At 38.3% G+C, this 15,265-nt stretch overlaps 1 protein-coding gene across 2 annotated transcripts; it reads right to left on the bottom strand.

The window, feature by feature from the left end:
* Positions 1–561: 561 nt before the first annotated feature.
* On the bottom strand, positions 562–15,216 carry cdk8 (cyclin dependent kinase 8). Of its 2 annotated transcripts, none has more exons than XM_055181775.2 (13): positions 14,753–15,216; positions 12,201–12,276; positions 10,454–10,564; positions 10,231–10,371; positions 7,640–7,697; positions 7,433–7,564; positions 7,212–7,355; positions 6,917–6,986; positions 6,766–6,838; positions 6,590–6,687; positions 5,528–5,615; positions 1,799–1,963; positions 562–1,616 (listed from the first exon to the last, which is right to left on the bottom strand). In XM_055181775.2, the coding sequence occupies exons 1-13, from the start codon at positions 14,878–14,880 to the stop codon at positions 1,491–1,493; spliced, it is 1,410 nt and encodes a 469-aa protein (XP_055037750.2). In that variant the 5' UTR covers positions 14,881–15,216; the 3' UTR covers positions 562–1,490. The 2 variants fall into 2 exon arrangements, with proteins under 2 accessions (XP_055037750.2, XP_055037751.2); XM_055181776.2 differs by having other exon boundaries at positions 5,537–5,615.
* Positions 15,217–15,265: the final 49 nt, after the last annotated feature.

Raw genomic sequence — 15,265 nt, 5'->3', positions numbered from 1 at the left:
ATGGTTACTGTAGTAAAACCATAGTTAAACCATGGTTATTGTAGTAAAACCATGGTTTTGCTAATAGTAATAAATACACCAAAAAAAAAACATGGTTAATACACTTTTACCACAATAAAACCATGGTTAATTTACGTAAGGGTAAATCATGTGTCAAGCACGTGCATTTAGTTATAAATTATTTTGTAATTATATCTAGCGCAATTTCTTTGAGGACAAATTTTATTTATTTTAACGATATATAGCCTAGGTGTGTATATTTATTTACAGTGCAACACTACAGTATATAAGCCCAATGTAGCCAAGCCATGGTTAGTTACATTAGTCAAAGTTTTTTCAATCTATAAAATAAATATACATTTCTTATAGCAGAGCTTTACCACTTTACTCCAAATGCAATAACCTCAAATATTTATTTTCATAGATTTGAAATGTTATACATTTTAGTAGATTACCATAGATAACCCAATCATAATTCCAAAATAAAAGCCCCATGGCAATGCAAGGAAACACTCAACTCATACATACAAACAAACAAACGGAGGAACTTTCTTAACATCATTTTTTTAACGCTTTCACTTTTATTGTCAGGATATTTGTTTCATGTAAAATATTTAATTACAATACAGTACATGTTCAATCTGCTGTCCCACACAACTAGTTTTGTCATGAAGTTCTAAGGCTGCTCTTTCACGCATAATAGTCGGTCTGACAGCAAAATGGAAGTTGCTGACCTCTCCTAACGTAAAACCAAAACATTAATTTATTAATTTAACTACTAAAATCAAGTTTGTTGTTTTTTAATATAGCCGTCTACCAGCATGATCCAGCAGGGGGCACAAGAGGTTCTCATTATGCTTCAGTCAGCAGCTCCAGCACAGAGAATTCGGTCCCCAGCAATGGGTAGAGTGCTTGAATGCGAGTTTGTGTGTGTGTGTGTGTGTGTGTGTGTGTGTGTGTGTAAGAGCAGGAGACACAGAGAGACTGACAGAAAGCCATTCTGTCTTTGCTGGCAGTCACATAGCAGCTTTAGTCTTGGAGAGGCCATAGGACTTTCAAAGTAAGGGCAAGAGGAACCGGGACTACAAATATTAGGTGGTATGACGAATATTCACCTTAAGCCAACCAGTCTCTCTACAGCGTGCAGCTGTACAAGTACCACATATAGAGAATGTTTGTTGCTTTTTTCTTTAATTCACAGACTCGCAGCGAATACTTGAACTATCACCAATGGAACAAATATCCGTATTTTTCCTTAGTCTTTATGATTTTTCAGCTGTTTCTTTCACCTTTTGTCAGCTGAGGATAATGTCGGCTGTATGATACCGTGACGAGTTATATTAGTTGGTTTCGTGTGCAGGTATTGTTCCTGTGGTGAAATGCTGCACAGCAAGGGCCCAGTAGGGTATAAGGGCGGTTTGGGTAAGATCCACACCCGCCTCGCTAAGTACATTCTCCCTGCTGGGCATGGTGATGGGGCGTGGCCTGACTCAGTAGCGGTGGGTCTGGTGTGAGTACTGTGGAGGCTGCTGGGAGGTAGAGGAGTATCCCATGCTGCTTTGGGGCAATGATGTGCTTGGTCCTGGGTTCTGGTAGGCAGCATGTGGATTGGTGCGCTGGTAATACAGAAAATTTGTTAACATGATGGAATATTATGTGGATACTTTAAAGGAAAATGGTTTTGTAAAATATTTGTTAAGATTTATAACGGACATAAGGAAAGCTGACAAGGCATTTTGCATTCACAGAATATGCATATAAAATATAATTTCACATAACAGCATAGGAAATGTCCTACCTGGTAATCTGAGGTCATGATCAGGCCACTTGAGGTAGTAGTGGGCGGAACCACTCTCACCTTCTTCAGAGGCGGGCCTTGTGCGTGGCTGTTGTCAGGGTTACCTGTGTGCCCCGCCCCATTGGTGTGATTGTTCCCCTGCTGCTGTTGCTGCTGTTGGTTTTTCTGTAGAGATTAAAGACCTGGGTCACATAGCAAGTCTAACTGCAAAGGCATACTTATATTGTGCAAATTTAAATTTATCATCATCATTAAAAAAAGCTTTCCATTGATGTATGGTTTGTTAAGATATTTGTCCGAGATACAACTATTTAAAAAAACTGGAATATGAAGGTGCAAAAACGTCAAAATATTGAGAAAACCACCTCTTAAGTTGTCCAAATTAAGTCCTTAGCAACATATATTAGTAATGTAAATTCAGTAAATACATTTGTGATATTTTTATGGTAGGAAATGTAAAAATATCTTCATGGAAAATTATCTTTACTTAATATCTTAATGATTTTTGGCATAAATAATTAAATCGATAATATTGAACCATACAATGTATTGTTGGTTATTGCTACAAATATACCCGTGTGACTTAAAGGAACAGTATGTAAGAAATTGATATCAATTAATCATAAAATGGCCCTGATATGTCACTAGACATTAAGTAATCATTTTTATTCAAATACTTATATTACTGACAACAGTGGTCTGGCCAGGATATTGTCATTTAAAAAGTGGAGTTGCAGCCCTCAACTGATGTTGATGTTGTCATCTTGTGTATTGGCCACCAGTTTTGTGATTGCAATACCAGTTTTGGCCACAATCCTACATACTGTTCCTTTAAGACTGGTTTTGTGGTCCAGGGTCACATTTATGCATTTGGCAGATGCTTCTATCCAAAGCGACTTACAGTGCACCACATTTTATCAACAAGTTCCTGGGAATCAACCCATGACATTTTGTCTCTTCACATACTATTTTGCACATGATTTCAAATGACATCACACAAACCAATTTTGTTGTTTTTTCCACATTTAACTCTTTCACCGCCATTGACGAGATATCTCGTCAATTAAGAGAAAACGCTTCCCCGCCAATGACGATCTTTCCGCAATAAAGCTATTATCCACCAGGTGGCGCCCTTCCGCAACTTTTTAAACCCGGAAGTATTGCCCTATGGCAAGCGGCTGCATGTCCGTGTTTGTTTTAAAGATCGCTCTGAATGGGATCTCTATGAAAAGTCCGTCACAAAAATGGAATTATCTCAGCTTTTTGCTCAAAATGTGGTGTTTTTGCAGAAACCTACCCATATTCAAAAGCTGATTATAAAAGAACCACTGAAGGTAGGATGAAACGTTTTTTTTTTTTTTGAAAGCAGAGGGTCTGTTCTTTCATTTGGTATATTGTATGTTTATATATTTAAAGAAGAACATTTTCTGGAAGGCATTAAACTTTGGTGAAAATCATGAAAAATGCTGGCGCTGGCTGGCAACTTTTTTAAAAACGCTGGCGGTGAAAGAGTTAAAAGGACATTTTCATTACTGCAACGTGTCCATGACTGGATTTGGGTTCTTTGACATGGAAGTATTTATAATTTAAAAAATCTAAAAAATAAAAAGCTTCAGAGCATGTTATAGACGGTTTCAGCAGTAACAACATAAACAGGCGGCTGTCGCGGTCCGCAGTAAATTCGGGTAAACCCCGCTAATAATAAATAACAACAAAGTACTTTAAACGTAGTTTATTTATATAACAAGCAAAACAACAACACATAGATTACATAGGAAACCAAAACATTTGTTATTTTTGAAGAGGCATTTGTTCAAGAGATCAGTTTAGTAATAGCAACTAGTTAGACCATTAAAAAAACGAAACCGGAAGTAAGGTTCGGATCCAGACGTGTATCACGTGCGTCCGATGAAACCGTCTATACAATAAACATTTACAGTAAAGAAACATGTGGTATTTGGTGATCATTGGTAAATGTAGAGACAATAATAAGGAATATAAATGTTCCAAGAAAAATTTTCTCATCCTCCGCAACAATTTTCAATCATTGTTTAAGCCCTCAAGGAACTAACATTTAAAAAAAATGTTGAAAGGGACATAATTGATTGTGACACTCAAGATGGCTACCAGGTAAGCAGTTCTTATTTTTTCTCTCCAGATAAAAGTTGAAATTTTGTTTGTCATAGTACCTAGACAACTTTTTAGTTCTCATTACCGAAACATGAGTTTGTAAATGCATATATTTAATGTAATATCATGTTGCGGTAATGATGAAGGGCTTTTTAAAAAAAAAATCTGATGCTGGACACCTTCGAAGTCTGGATTTCATGAGAATCACCCAAGTACTTATTTTGAGCAATGGATGATTTCACTCCATTATTTTATGCTGCTTTATAAAAGCCCATATAGGAAAAGATTATGTTGATAGCAATAGTTGGTGTTTCCGTAGCTCAAATGATAGAGAATTGCATGGGTTCAATCCCCATACAAAATGTATACCTTGTAATGCACTGTAAATCGCTTTAGATTAAAGTGTCTGCCAAATACATAAATATAATGTACATCAAAAAAAGTCAACATATCTGCAGAGTTCAGTATGGTACACACAACAAATACAACAAAGTACTTAAGGAGGTCGCACATCAGGCAAGCAGCACTACAACGCGTTGCGCCATGCATCTATGAATGTTTTTTATGAATGTACACCCATCGAGTGCACCTGGTGGTGGCTGTCCGCTGTGACTCTGGACGCTGCTCAAATTACTGCCGCGCCACTCAAATAGTTTAACATTAAATAACATCAAATTTATTTGTTAGCGAATCGCATAGGCTGCAACATTACACATTACATTAATAATTGTATTTACAGGATCTTTTTAAAAGAACGAAGCCCTTTATAACCTTTCATATCGCCCTGATGTGCCATTATTCATATGCAAAACTGAGTGCAAAAAAAGTGTAGCATGCAGCGTGCGTTGCTGTCCAGCAGAACGAGCTGCATCGTAAGCGATCTCCAGACTGTCTGACTGAGCTTGCACTACAGAATGCACATGTCTGGTGTGCGATACCTGCAAGTTGTCGTACACGCGTCATACTGTGCTTCTCGCCACCGGTATGCGACCTCTCCTTTAGGCTACATTTACACTAGTGCGTTTTTGTTTTAACAAACAATTTTAAAATGAAATCAATCTTTGTCTATACTCCGAAAACATTATCGTAGTACTTATGTGCATGTTGTGGGTGTTTGTGTTGTAAATAAATACACAACGTGCTTAAATTAAATTGCGACTGGTCATGGTAATGTTTTAACAGTGTAGTGGTCATATGATAGGGTAATGCGTAATGCGCTTAAAGACAAAAATACACTAATGTAAATGTAGCCTTGGTAAACAAAACTCTAAGCAATGCTTGTGATATGCCAAATAGGCCGGACACACCAAAAGCAATGTGTGTATTCACATCGCATTCCTCGCACAATATTATTGGCTGGATTTAACACATTTTTCGCCCAAGTTGAATTTCTTCAATTTGAGCAGAAGACACATTTGAGGCAAATAGCTTGTTCGCTGCAATCACGCTGCCCAATTTGCATCGCCCCGCGTGACTGCGTCTATTCGTGTCTTTGCATCGACTTTGCATGTAATCTACTCGTGCAAAAAGTAAAATTTGCGTTTGGTGTGTACGCCCCATAAAATCCAATATTAATAGAATAAAAGAAATTAGACACACATTTCTTACTTTGTCTGCCTTATCCTCAGGCTCTTCTTCTGTAAGGAATTCTCGTTTGGGATAAGGAATCTGGCATCCAGCAAAGACACTAAACAAAACACAGAGATTTGTTTTTTTAGAGAGGATCTCATCCAAAAAGTGCTTTTTGGCTGGATTAATTCTAGAGTACATAAACTGCACATAATCTTAAAGGATTAGTAAATTTTCTTTAAAAAAAATCCAGATAATTTACTCACAACCATGTCATCCAAAATGTTGATGTCTTTCTTTGTTCAGTCGAGAAGAAATTATGTTTTTGTTGAAAACATTCCAGGATTTTTCTCATTTTAATGGACTTTAATGGACCCCAACACTTAACAGTTTTAATGCTGTTTAAAATTGCAGTTTCAAAGGACCCCAAACGAGTCATAAGGGTTGTCATTTTTGACAAGAAAAATAAAAAAGATGCACTTATAAACCACAACTTCTCATCTATCTCCGGTCGTGCGACGCGCCAGCGCGACCTCACGCAATACATCATCACGTCAAACGGGCACGGATGACGTATGCGAAACAAAGCCCCAGTGTTTAAAAGTGTGGAGAAAGAGGATGTTGTTGTATGTTGAATGATACTAATTAATGTCTCTGTGTCAGTTTGTTGTTTAAAATGGTCCCCAAATGTGTGTTTCATAAATGTAACACTTGACCTTTCCATGGTATTACACAATTATGTGAAGTTGCGCTGGCGCGTCACAGGACCGGAGACAGACGAGAAGTTGTGGTTTAAAAGTGCATATTTTTATTGTTTCGCTAGATAAGACCCTAATGGCTCATTTGTGATTGTTTAGAGTCCTTTGAAACTGCAATTTTAAACTGCATTAAAACTGTTAAGTGTTGGGGTCCATTAAAGTCCATTAAAATGAGAAAAATCCTGGAACGTTTCCCTCAAAAAAACAACTTCTTCTCGACTGAACAAAGAAAGACATCGACACCCTGCATGCCACGGTGGCGAGCAAATCATCTGGATCTTCTCAAAGAAAATGTACTAATCCTTTAACATAACAGCATAATGTTGTCACTTACTCAGATGTGGGTAAAGGCTCCTCTAGGAAGTATGGATCTTGCATGGCTTGCTCAGATGTGATTCGACGGATTGGGTCCATAGTGAGCAGCTTTTGCAGCTGAGAGGGAGTTCATAAGTTTATTGTCTCTATAGAAGCATCTAGATTTCTAATAAGCTATCATTTTAGCCCACTCACCAAGTGGAATGCTTTGCTGTCGGGTTTGACTTTATGTTTTTCCATATACTTTATAAGGCTGCAGTTAGTGTACCTACAGCGAGAGGGACAAGCATTATCGATCAAATCAGCCTTAGCAATAAAAACAATGTAAAGATGAAATCAAACTAACGTATTCCTCCTAAAGTCTTTCATCAAAGTTGAGTGTTCCGGCATCTTCTTAATGTCTTCCCAGTCTTTGTCTGAGAAGAAAATTACATCAGGCTAAAGATTTCAAATGCGGCATTACTATAGCTCAATTGGCAGAGCATTGCGTTAGCAACAGAAAGATTGTGGGTTTGATTCCGTACTGATAAATTGTAGGGGTTGCTTTGGATAAAAGCTTCTGCCAAATGCATAAATGTAAATGCGAATTGAAATATTAACTTTGCATCTTGCAAAACATTTCAATGGTGTATAAGGAGCACCTGCAGGAAAACCCATGACATTGAAGATGCGGTCCAGCTGATCGTGATGGTACGGATTACTGGTCTTGATATCCTCCTGTCGACAGTGGAAGATCGGCTCTGAGGTCAAAAGCTCAGCAAAGATACAGCCAATCGCCCAGATATCTGAAGAACAACGATTAGAGTAAAGTGCACTGCTGGGATTTTGCCTTGTTTAACACAATTCTAGATAAGTGTCTTACCGATGGCTTTGGTGTAATGTCTGGCTCCCAGCAGAAGTTCTGGTGCTCTGTACCAGAATGTAACGACTACAGGGTCCAGATCTGCTAAAGGCTTCAGCGGTGAATTGAAGAGCCGTGCAAAACCCATATCCGCTGCACAATTACAGAATTAATATGCTTAACACACGCACATGCATTTGCACTGATGTCATACAGATTATGTCATACCTATCTTCACACGTCCTCTTTCAGGACCTTCTCCCATTACCAATATGTTGGCAGGTTTCTGTGATAAGAGAGTTAAAGGTCAAAAGTGAATCATAACATTCTGTCCATTGAGATCGTTTAAGAAAACTTTTATGAAAAATGTATTTTACAAATTATAAAGAAAATTAATTTTTTATTTATTAACTTGCATATTTGGGACATCATATACAAGTTTAGATATGCATTGCAGTTTAGGGACTTGCAGTGCATCACAAGGTTTACATTTTATTACCACGTGTGATCCCAGGAAGTCGAACCAACGACGTTTGGGTGATTCTCGCGATATTAGACTTATGAGGTGTCATGACACAGTGTATGCAAAGTAAGAGTATCAATATAAAAAGCATACAGTTACAAACATCTCTTCATGTACTATTTTGCACATGATTTCAAATGACATCATACAAACAAATTTGTTTTTTTTTCCACATTTAAGAGGAATATTTTCATTACTGCAACGTGTCCATGACTGGATTTGGGTTCTTTGACATGGAAATATTTATAATTTAAAAATAAAAATAAAATTTAAAAGCTTCAGTGCATGTTATACTATAAACATTTACAGTAAAGAAACATGTGGTATTTGGTGATCATTGGTAAATGTAGACAATAATAAGGAATATAAATGTGTCCAAGAAAATTTTTCTCATCCTCCGCAACAATTTTGAATCATGGTTTAAGCCCTCAAGGAACTAACATTTAAAAAAAATTGTTGGAAGGGACATAATTGACTGAGACACTCAAGATGGCTACCAGGTAAGCAGTTCTTAATTTTTCTCTCCAGATAAAAGTTTAAATTTTGTTTGTCATAGTACCTAGACAACTTTTTAGTTATCATTAGCAAAACATGAGTTTGTAAATGCATATATTTAATGTAATATCATGTTGCGGTAATGATAATTTTTGATAATGATAATCTAAAAAATTTTAATAATTCTATAGGAAATATTTTTTAATCTTCTAAAATTGATGGTTATAGTAAGTTCAGACCTCAATCTTATATGTGCAAAATGGCTTTAAGGGCTTTTTAAAAAAAATCTGATGCTGGACACCTTCTAAGTCTGGATTTCGTGAGAATCACCCGTTTGGGTTGCTAACGCAATGCTCTACCAATTGAGCTACAGGAACAGTCTCACGTTTGCTTACATTTTTAATAAAGTTACTGTCCAACAGGTAAAAAACTCAATTTTAAGTACATGCTAAACCCAAGTTTTACTCTGAAGTGTTACATTTAGACCCTGGCTATTAGGGTTGCAATCAAATATGTTGTGCTACATTGGGATATTTCTTATTTTAGGAATATAATAGGATATAATATTAGAAAAGCCGTCATTAAAGGAACACGCCCAGATTTTGGGAATTGGGCTTGTTCGCCGTGTCCCCCAGAGTTAGATAAGTGCATACATACCTTTCTCATCTCCGTGCGCGCTGCAACTCCGTCCGACGCAGCCCCTCGCCAGCTCAGCCCAGCACAAAGACCGGAAGTGAATGGCTCCAGCCGGCACACTGCTCCCAACAAGCGACAAAAAAGCGAACATTTTCCAATTTATGTGATTTGTATAATCACACTGTGTACAAATAACAAGGTGATATGAGACACAGCAATCTTTGAACAGTATACATACTGGGAACTATATTCTCTGAAGACGAAGCACTGCTACTTGGGCGGAGTCATTTGCACAACTCTGACCGAACTCTCTGCTCCTCACCAGGGGCTTCTCGGGTGCTGCAAGCAAATCACTCCGCCCAAGTAGCAGTGCTTCGTCTTCAGAGAATATAGTTCCCTGTATGTATACTGTTAAAAGATCGCTGTGTCTCATATCACCTTGTTATTTGTACACGGTGTGACTATACAAATCACAACACATAAATAGGAAAATGTTCACGTTATTTTGTCACTTATTGGGAGCAGTTTGCTAGTTGGAGCAATTCACTTCCTGACTTTGTGCTAAGCTAAGCTAGCGGGGGCCCCGCCAGACAGAGCCACAGCACGCACGGAGATGAGAAAGGTATGCATGAACCCATCCAACTCTGAGGGATACGGCGAACAAGCCAAACTCCCAAAATCTGGGCGTGTTCCTCCAAGAACATACCACCATAAGCAAAAAATAATTGGTGGGGTGCCCCTATGCTAGTACTTTATGTCAATGTTTAAGTTCAGAGATAAATGTAATAAAAAATATACATATTATTGCACACTATACTCACATGTATCAATATTTTCTCACACCCCTTCTGGCTATTTGTTATGCAGTTGTTAATGCCACCTAAATCCCAAGCAAATAATTGTAATGCTGCCACCTACTGGGATTTTGTCATGAGGTGTCGTTCCAATTTCATATCATTCAACTCATACAGCTATTGTGAGGCGAGATGACTCATACGTGAGATATGAGATTTTACAGGCCTTGTTTTATTAATCATCTCACATGCCAAAACATTTCACTAAACTAATGATAAACATGTCAAATAAAACACGTCTGGATGGATACGACACTCGCTATACTGTTTATTCAAATCTCTCTCTCTTGAACGCAAACACTTCTGCTCACCAGGTCTCTGTGCAGGACCCAGTTGGCGTGTAAATAGTGGATGCCATCCAGGATCTGGTAGAGCAATGACTTTACCATCCCACGCGGCAACTGAAGAGGCTTCTTATTGGCTTTGGAGGCTCTGTGGAACTTGATGATGTGCTGCAAAGACACGCACAGCCTCAGCAAAAACGCGTATACAAATATTTGTGCGCGCGCTTGAGTACGCGAGTGTGCATGTTACCCAGAGGTCGTGTTCGGCGTAGTCGAAGAGAAGCCACACTTTGCGGTCTGCATGTGACAGGAAAACCTTCTGCAGTGAGATCACATTGGGGTGCTTCAGTTCACGCAGCAGCTGCAGGGAGCGAATGAGAACAAACACACAAATGCACACATGCTGAGACAGACATCTACAGTTCACCCACAAAACCCAAAGTACACAGAATCACATTTGGCCTAAATTGTCTTTGTGAAGCCTAAATTAGTTTTTGGCAATCATGCCACTTATTTTTTTTAATCAGCAAATATACTTTATATATGTATTTTGGTTTATATTTTAGTATTTGGCACTTTAAATATTCATGTGGTTTATGATCTATAAGTTATATTTGCATATATCGCTCAATGCAACTTAAACATCCAAGAACCAGATGTTCAGTTTGGCTGCTGTAACTTTAATGCACCAACTATGCCCAATATAAAAAAGCAGCAGTTTGTTTTTTTACCTTAAACAAATGTCACCTTTGTACCACGTGGATACAAATGTTTATGCAAAATGATCGTAAGGCATCACTTGGGTCAAATTCATGACATGAATTAAACATTTTGTAGCCACTAACCATTAACAAGGTTTCAGTGTTTTGGGTGTAGTGATAGACCGATATATCGGCCGGCCGATATATCGGGCCGATATTTGCTAGTTTTATGTGTATCGGCATCGGCCGATACATGGCTGCCGTGTTTGCCGATTTTTCCGGCATCATTTACAGACAGAGTGCTGGAACCCGCAAGCGATTGCAGGTCATGTGACTAAAAACAACCAACCTTTTCACGACAACATTGAAAGATCGGCTTAACAGCTGATCATAGCTGAACAAAGTGGGTTTTTTTTCATCTCTATGGGGCGGTTTCCTGGACAGGGATTAGACTAGTTCTAGACTACAATAAATGTAAGAACTGTGCAAACTAATAACATCTCTTTTTAACAACATGCAAATTTTTACATAATTTTTATGATGTAAATTGAGTGAGCAAAACCAGTATCGGCTCCAAATATCGGCTCAAGAAAATCGGCAGCCTGTATCGGTCATCGGCTAAGGCTGATGAAACAAAAATCGGTATCGGCATCGGCACTGAAAAATCCATATCGGTCGATCCCTATTTGGGTGATCTGGATTTATCACCTTGCTAGTCATTAAACAAGTGTTTACTCATTATCTACCAATCTGCCACCCAGACTCAAGCCATTGATCGAGGCAGAAACGGGATAGCTTAAACAAGCAGGTCAATGTTTTGAAAGTGCTAGAGTCAGTCGGTTTAAACTTTGGGTAGTCAACCTACGCATGGCTGACTTGTAGTCTATAGCAGGGGTCTCCAACGTGGTCAAAGCACATTCTATTAATAGTCTTAACTGTAATATTTATTACATATTTTTTATATTAGCTTGGCTTGGTTTACGAATGTTAACATTTTAAACAATACTAAAACATATCAACAAGTGAAGTAAAATAAAATCAACAAGTTTTGAGTAGACTATATCAAAAAGTAGCCCTCCATAACCATTGTTGTAGCCCTTGCCCACAAAAAGGTTGGAGACCCCTGGTCTACAGGAAAAAGAATTTTAACATTATATGCTACCCGCTAAAGAACTTAAAATTATATTTTTTTATCTTAAAGGTGGGGATACACCAAACCCATGCGAATTCACAAATTCTGAAGTATCTGCATGCTCCGAACCACTGAGGAACACGTTTAAAGTTTGATGTACTTACTGCTATTTCTCTGCAGGCGGACATAGAGATCCCAGTGCCTTCGATTTGCTTCAGGGCATAATCTTTATCATCCTTCCTGCAAATGGAGATATCAGCAACCAGAATTACTCTTCTCTTCAGTACATTTTCTACCATCTATACATACAGACCATATTATACCACCTGCAGAAAATGTATTTAGAGAGACTAGGCAGACCTTACCACGTCTAAACGGCTTTATATTCTTAATGGCACATTTGTTCCAAAAGTCTCACTATACCATAGTAATGCTTGGATGCATTTAAACAAACATTTGCCCCACACCAGCCTACAAAAAAATCCCAATGCCCTGTCCAGTTTCTGGAGAACAAATTAGCTATAAACCGCTCATAAACGGCTAGCTCTTATGGTGAACAAAAACATCTTTGAACACTTAGGACCTTCAAACAAGACTTTGGCCGCCAGGCTGTCTGGACCTTAATAGTTTGGCTTTGGGCCTGTCTGATGGGTCTCACTTTAAAAGGTTGGCACCTTAGAACCAGCTTAACTCATCAGATCCATTCTTCTTCTGCCAAAAGAGTGTGAACAAAAGGTACCAAACAACCAAGAACCAAAACTATCAAATTCGTGTGTGATGCACAACAAAACCAGACCTTGCGTGACAGTGCTAAGTATAAGAAAATGTTATTTTAAATACATAACCTATTATGCAAAAAGGTTTTTGTGACTTGAGGAATCCAATTCCAGCTGCTTCAATATAACCACCAATGCCCTACAGACAATGAGTTTTTTTTCCATCTACACACAAGACAAATAAATGTACGTAGTGTGACTTCTGCGGCCCATTTTTATTCCCCAAAGTAACAGCTTTAATTTCTTGCTAATTAGTGCAACATATTCAAGTCATGGTTATTTTGTACGATGGGTTAACGGTTTAAATTCACACACTGCAGATGGAATGAGAAATTCGATAAGGACAAGCAAGGGTGTGGTGTTTCTGTTAAATATGCTTAAATGTATATTATTCAATGGAGAAAAACAAAACTGGAATATATGATTTACTCCTACAAAAAAGGTTACACTCATTAGTCATTACATTGACATGCTCAGTCATTTGAGTTTGATGATAATCATTTGTCTTGCTTTGGAAAAAGAGAACAGATAAATCCTTGTGTTTTTGTCCAAGGGTGTGAGAAAGTTTGCAGAATATATGCCCTTCGGCAAGTTACCAAAAACACAGAGAGCGAAAGAATTTAAACTCCCTTTTCCCAACTTACCTCTAATAAAACAGACCTTCAAATTCCTATTTACAACATTCTTGGATAGGTAAATTCAAACCTATTCAGGCAAAGTAGGTACTTTTTCTACATTATGCTTACATGGCCTGGTGTTTATATGCACTGTTAAAATGCAGCATTTTTGTAAAATCAACATATAAATTAAGTTAAACAATTTCAATTTGTTTTTATAATTTCTGTCAGCTTATCACAGGTCAAAACTTTAAATAGTAGGTTGAATTGACTTTTTTATTTTGACCTTCTTTTACACTGTGCTATGAATTTAGTTTATTCCTAATTTGGTCATTTAGGGCAACATATGTGACCCTGTCTGTGAAATCCAAGATGAAGTCTCATAATCTAATTCTGAGGTGATGAGCATCATAGTTTCCGCTATAATATCAAAGTTTGGCATGACCTTACTCAGTCATTATTATTAATGATATCAAAGTTACATTTTCACAGGATGTCCTTTATATAATGTAGGATAATTTTATTGGGAAAAATAAATAAATTACAAAACATGACTTTAGCTGGGTTTTAAGATATGCTTATTGTTGTTGCTGACATTGGTGACGCTCATCTCTTCAATGCTTTATCGATGTTATAACAAGCTTTCATTATTATCACTAGTAACATCTGCTGCGACGACACACTTAGTATTGAACTGTTAAATGACACCGCAGTGTCATTGACGCAAAATGTGTACTTGCATAGACAATATAATAGGCTGAGAGAGAGAACGAAAAGCGAGAAGTCCTGCAATAACCTGTAAAGAGACACGTGAACCCAAGAGATGAACCTGTGAAGTGGGGCGGATGCAGTAGATACTGCTGTCTCCATGGTAATAATCAAGAAACGTCAATCCCAGAAGCACTGCGTTCATGTATCGACAAAATTTTGAGATCTATGAAATACGTCTAATCTCGACGGTGAATAAAGTTTTATTATATTGTAGCAACACAATGCAAATGCATACACTTCTTTTGCACGAAACACATCTTTCGTTGTTGTTTCAAGATCTAAATGTGCATCGAAACTGTCGCAAAGATCGCGACCTGACACGCTGCACCTGTTCACACATCAGGCACATCAAATACAACAACACATCTGCCTGCTGACGTACATTTACAAGTATTACAAAATAAGGTTTCGCCTGAAAGCTGTGCACGTCAAACTCTCTTACATCTGTCTAAAACGATTAACCAAGAGGAGGATAACACTCCCTTGTTTTCGTTTTTAAGAGCAGATTGCGACAAAAGCGCAGGCCTGCACAAGTGCATCCTGCAAACTCACCTATCTTTCCTTTTCGCTTTGTACACATGGCCATATGTCCCCCGTCCAACTTTACATCCCTCGTACTCGAAAAGGTCCTCGACTCGTTCTCTCTCCCCGGTGAGCTTTACTTTAAAATCATAGTCCATTTTCACCGTTATTCTGGGGATCCGGGCTGTGGCTTCTCTTTAAAGCGCCGCTGGGGAGGCAACTTACTTCAAGCCCGTGCAGACAATTAGTTGCCTTCCCTCGCGTCGCTTTTAGCTTAACTAAAGAGTCCACATTTACCGTGAACAATTACTGACGGCTGAAACGACGTGTGCTTTTGATCTACCCAAAACCCCAACGTGTTATCGTGTTATCTGTCGCTTTCTTTAAAAATTCTCTGCAACTGCGCTGCTCAGCCGGTATCTCACCCGGGAGAGTTAAGCGTTCACGTACGGCAGTGTCGCAAAACGTCGTGAATGCTGTACCGCAACTGTCCAGACGGAGAGGAATGGGCTTTGTGGCGCACCACGTGGATTTTAACCCTTT

The sequence above is a fragment of the Misgurnus anguillicaudatus genome, chromosome 25, assembly GCF_027580225.2.
Source record: "Misgurnus anguillicaudatus chromosome 25, ASM2758022v2, whole genome shotgun sequence".
In the NCBI taxonomy this organism is placed as follows: domain Eukaryota; kingdom Metazoa; phylum Chordata; class Actinopteri; order Cypriniformes; family Cobitidae; genus Misgurnus; species Misgurnus anguillicaudatus.
Note: the sequence above shows the minus strand (reverse complement) of the source record. Positions and strands in the feature narration are given on the sequence as shown.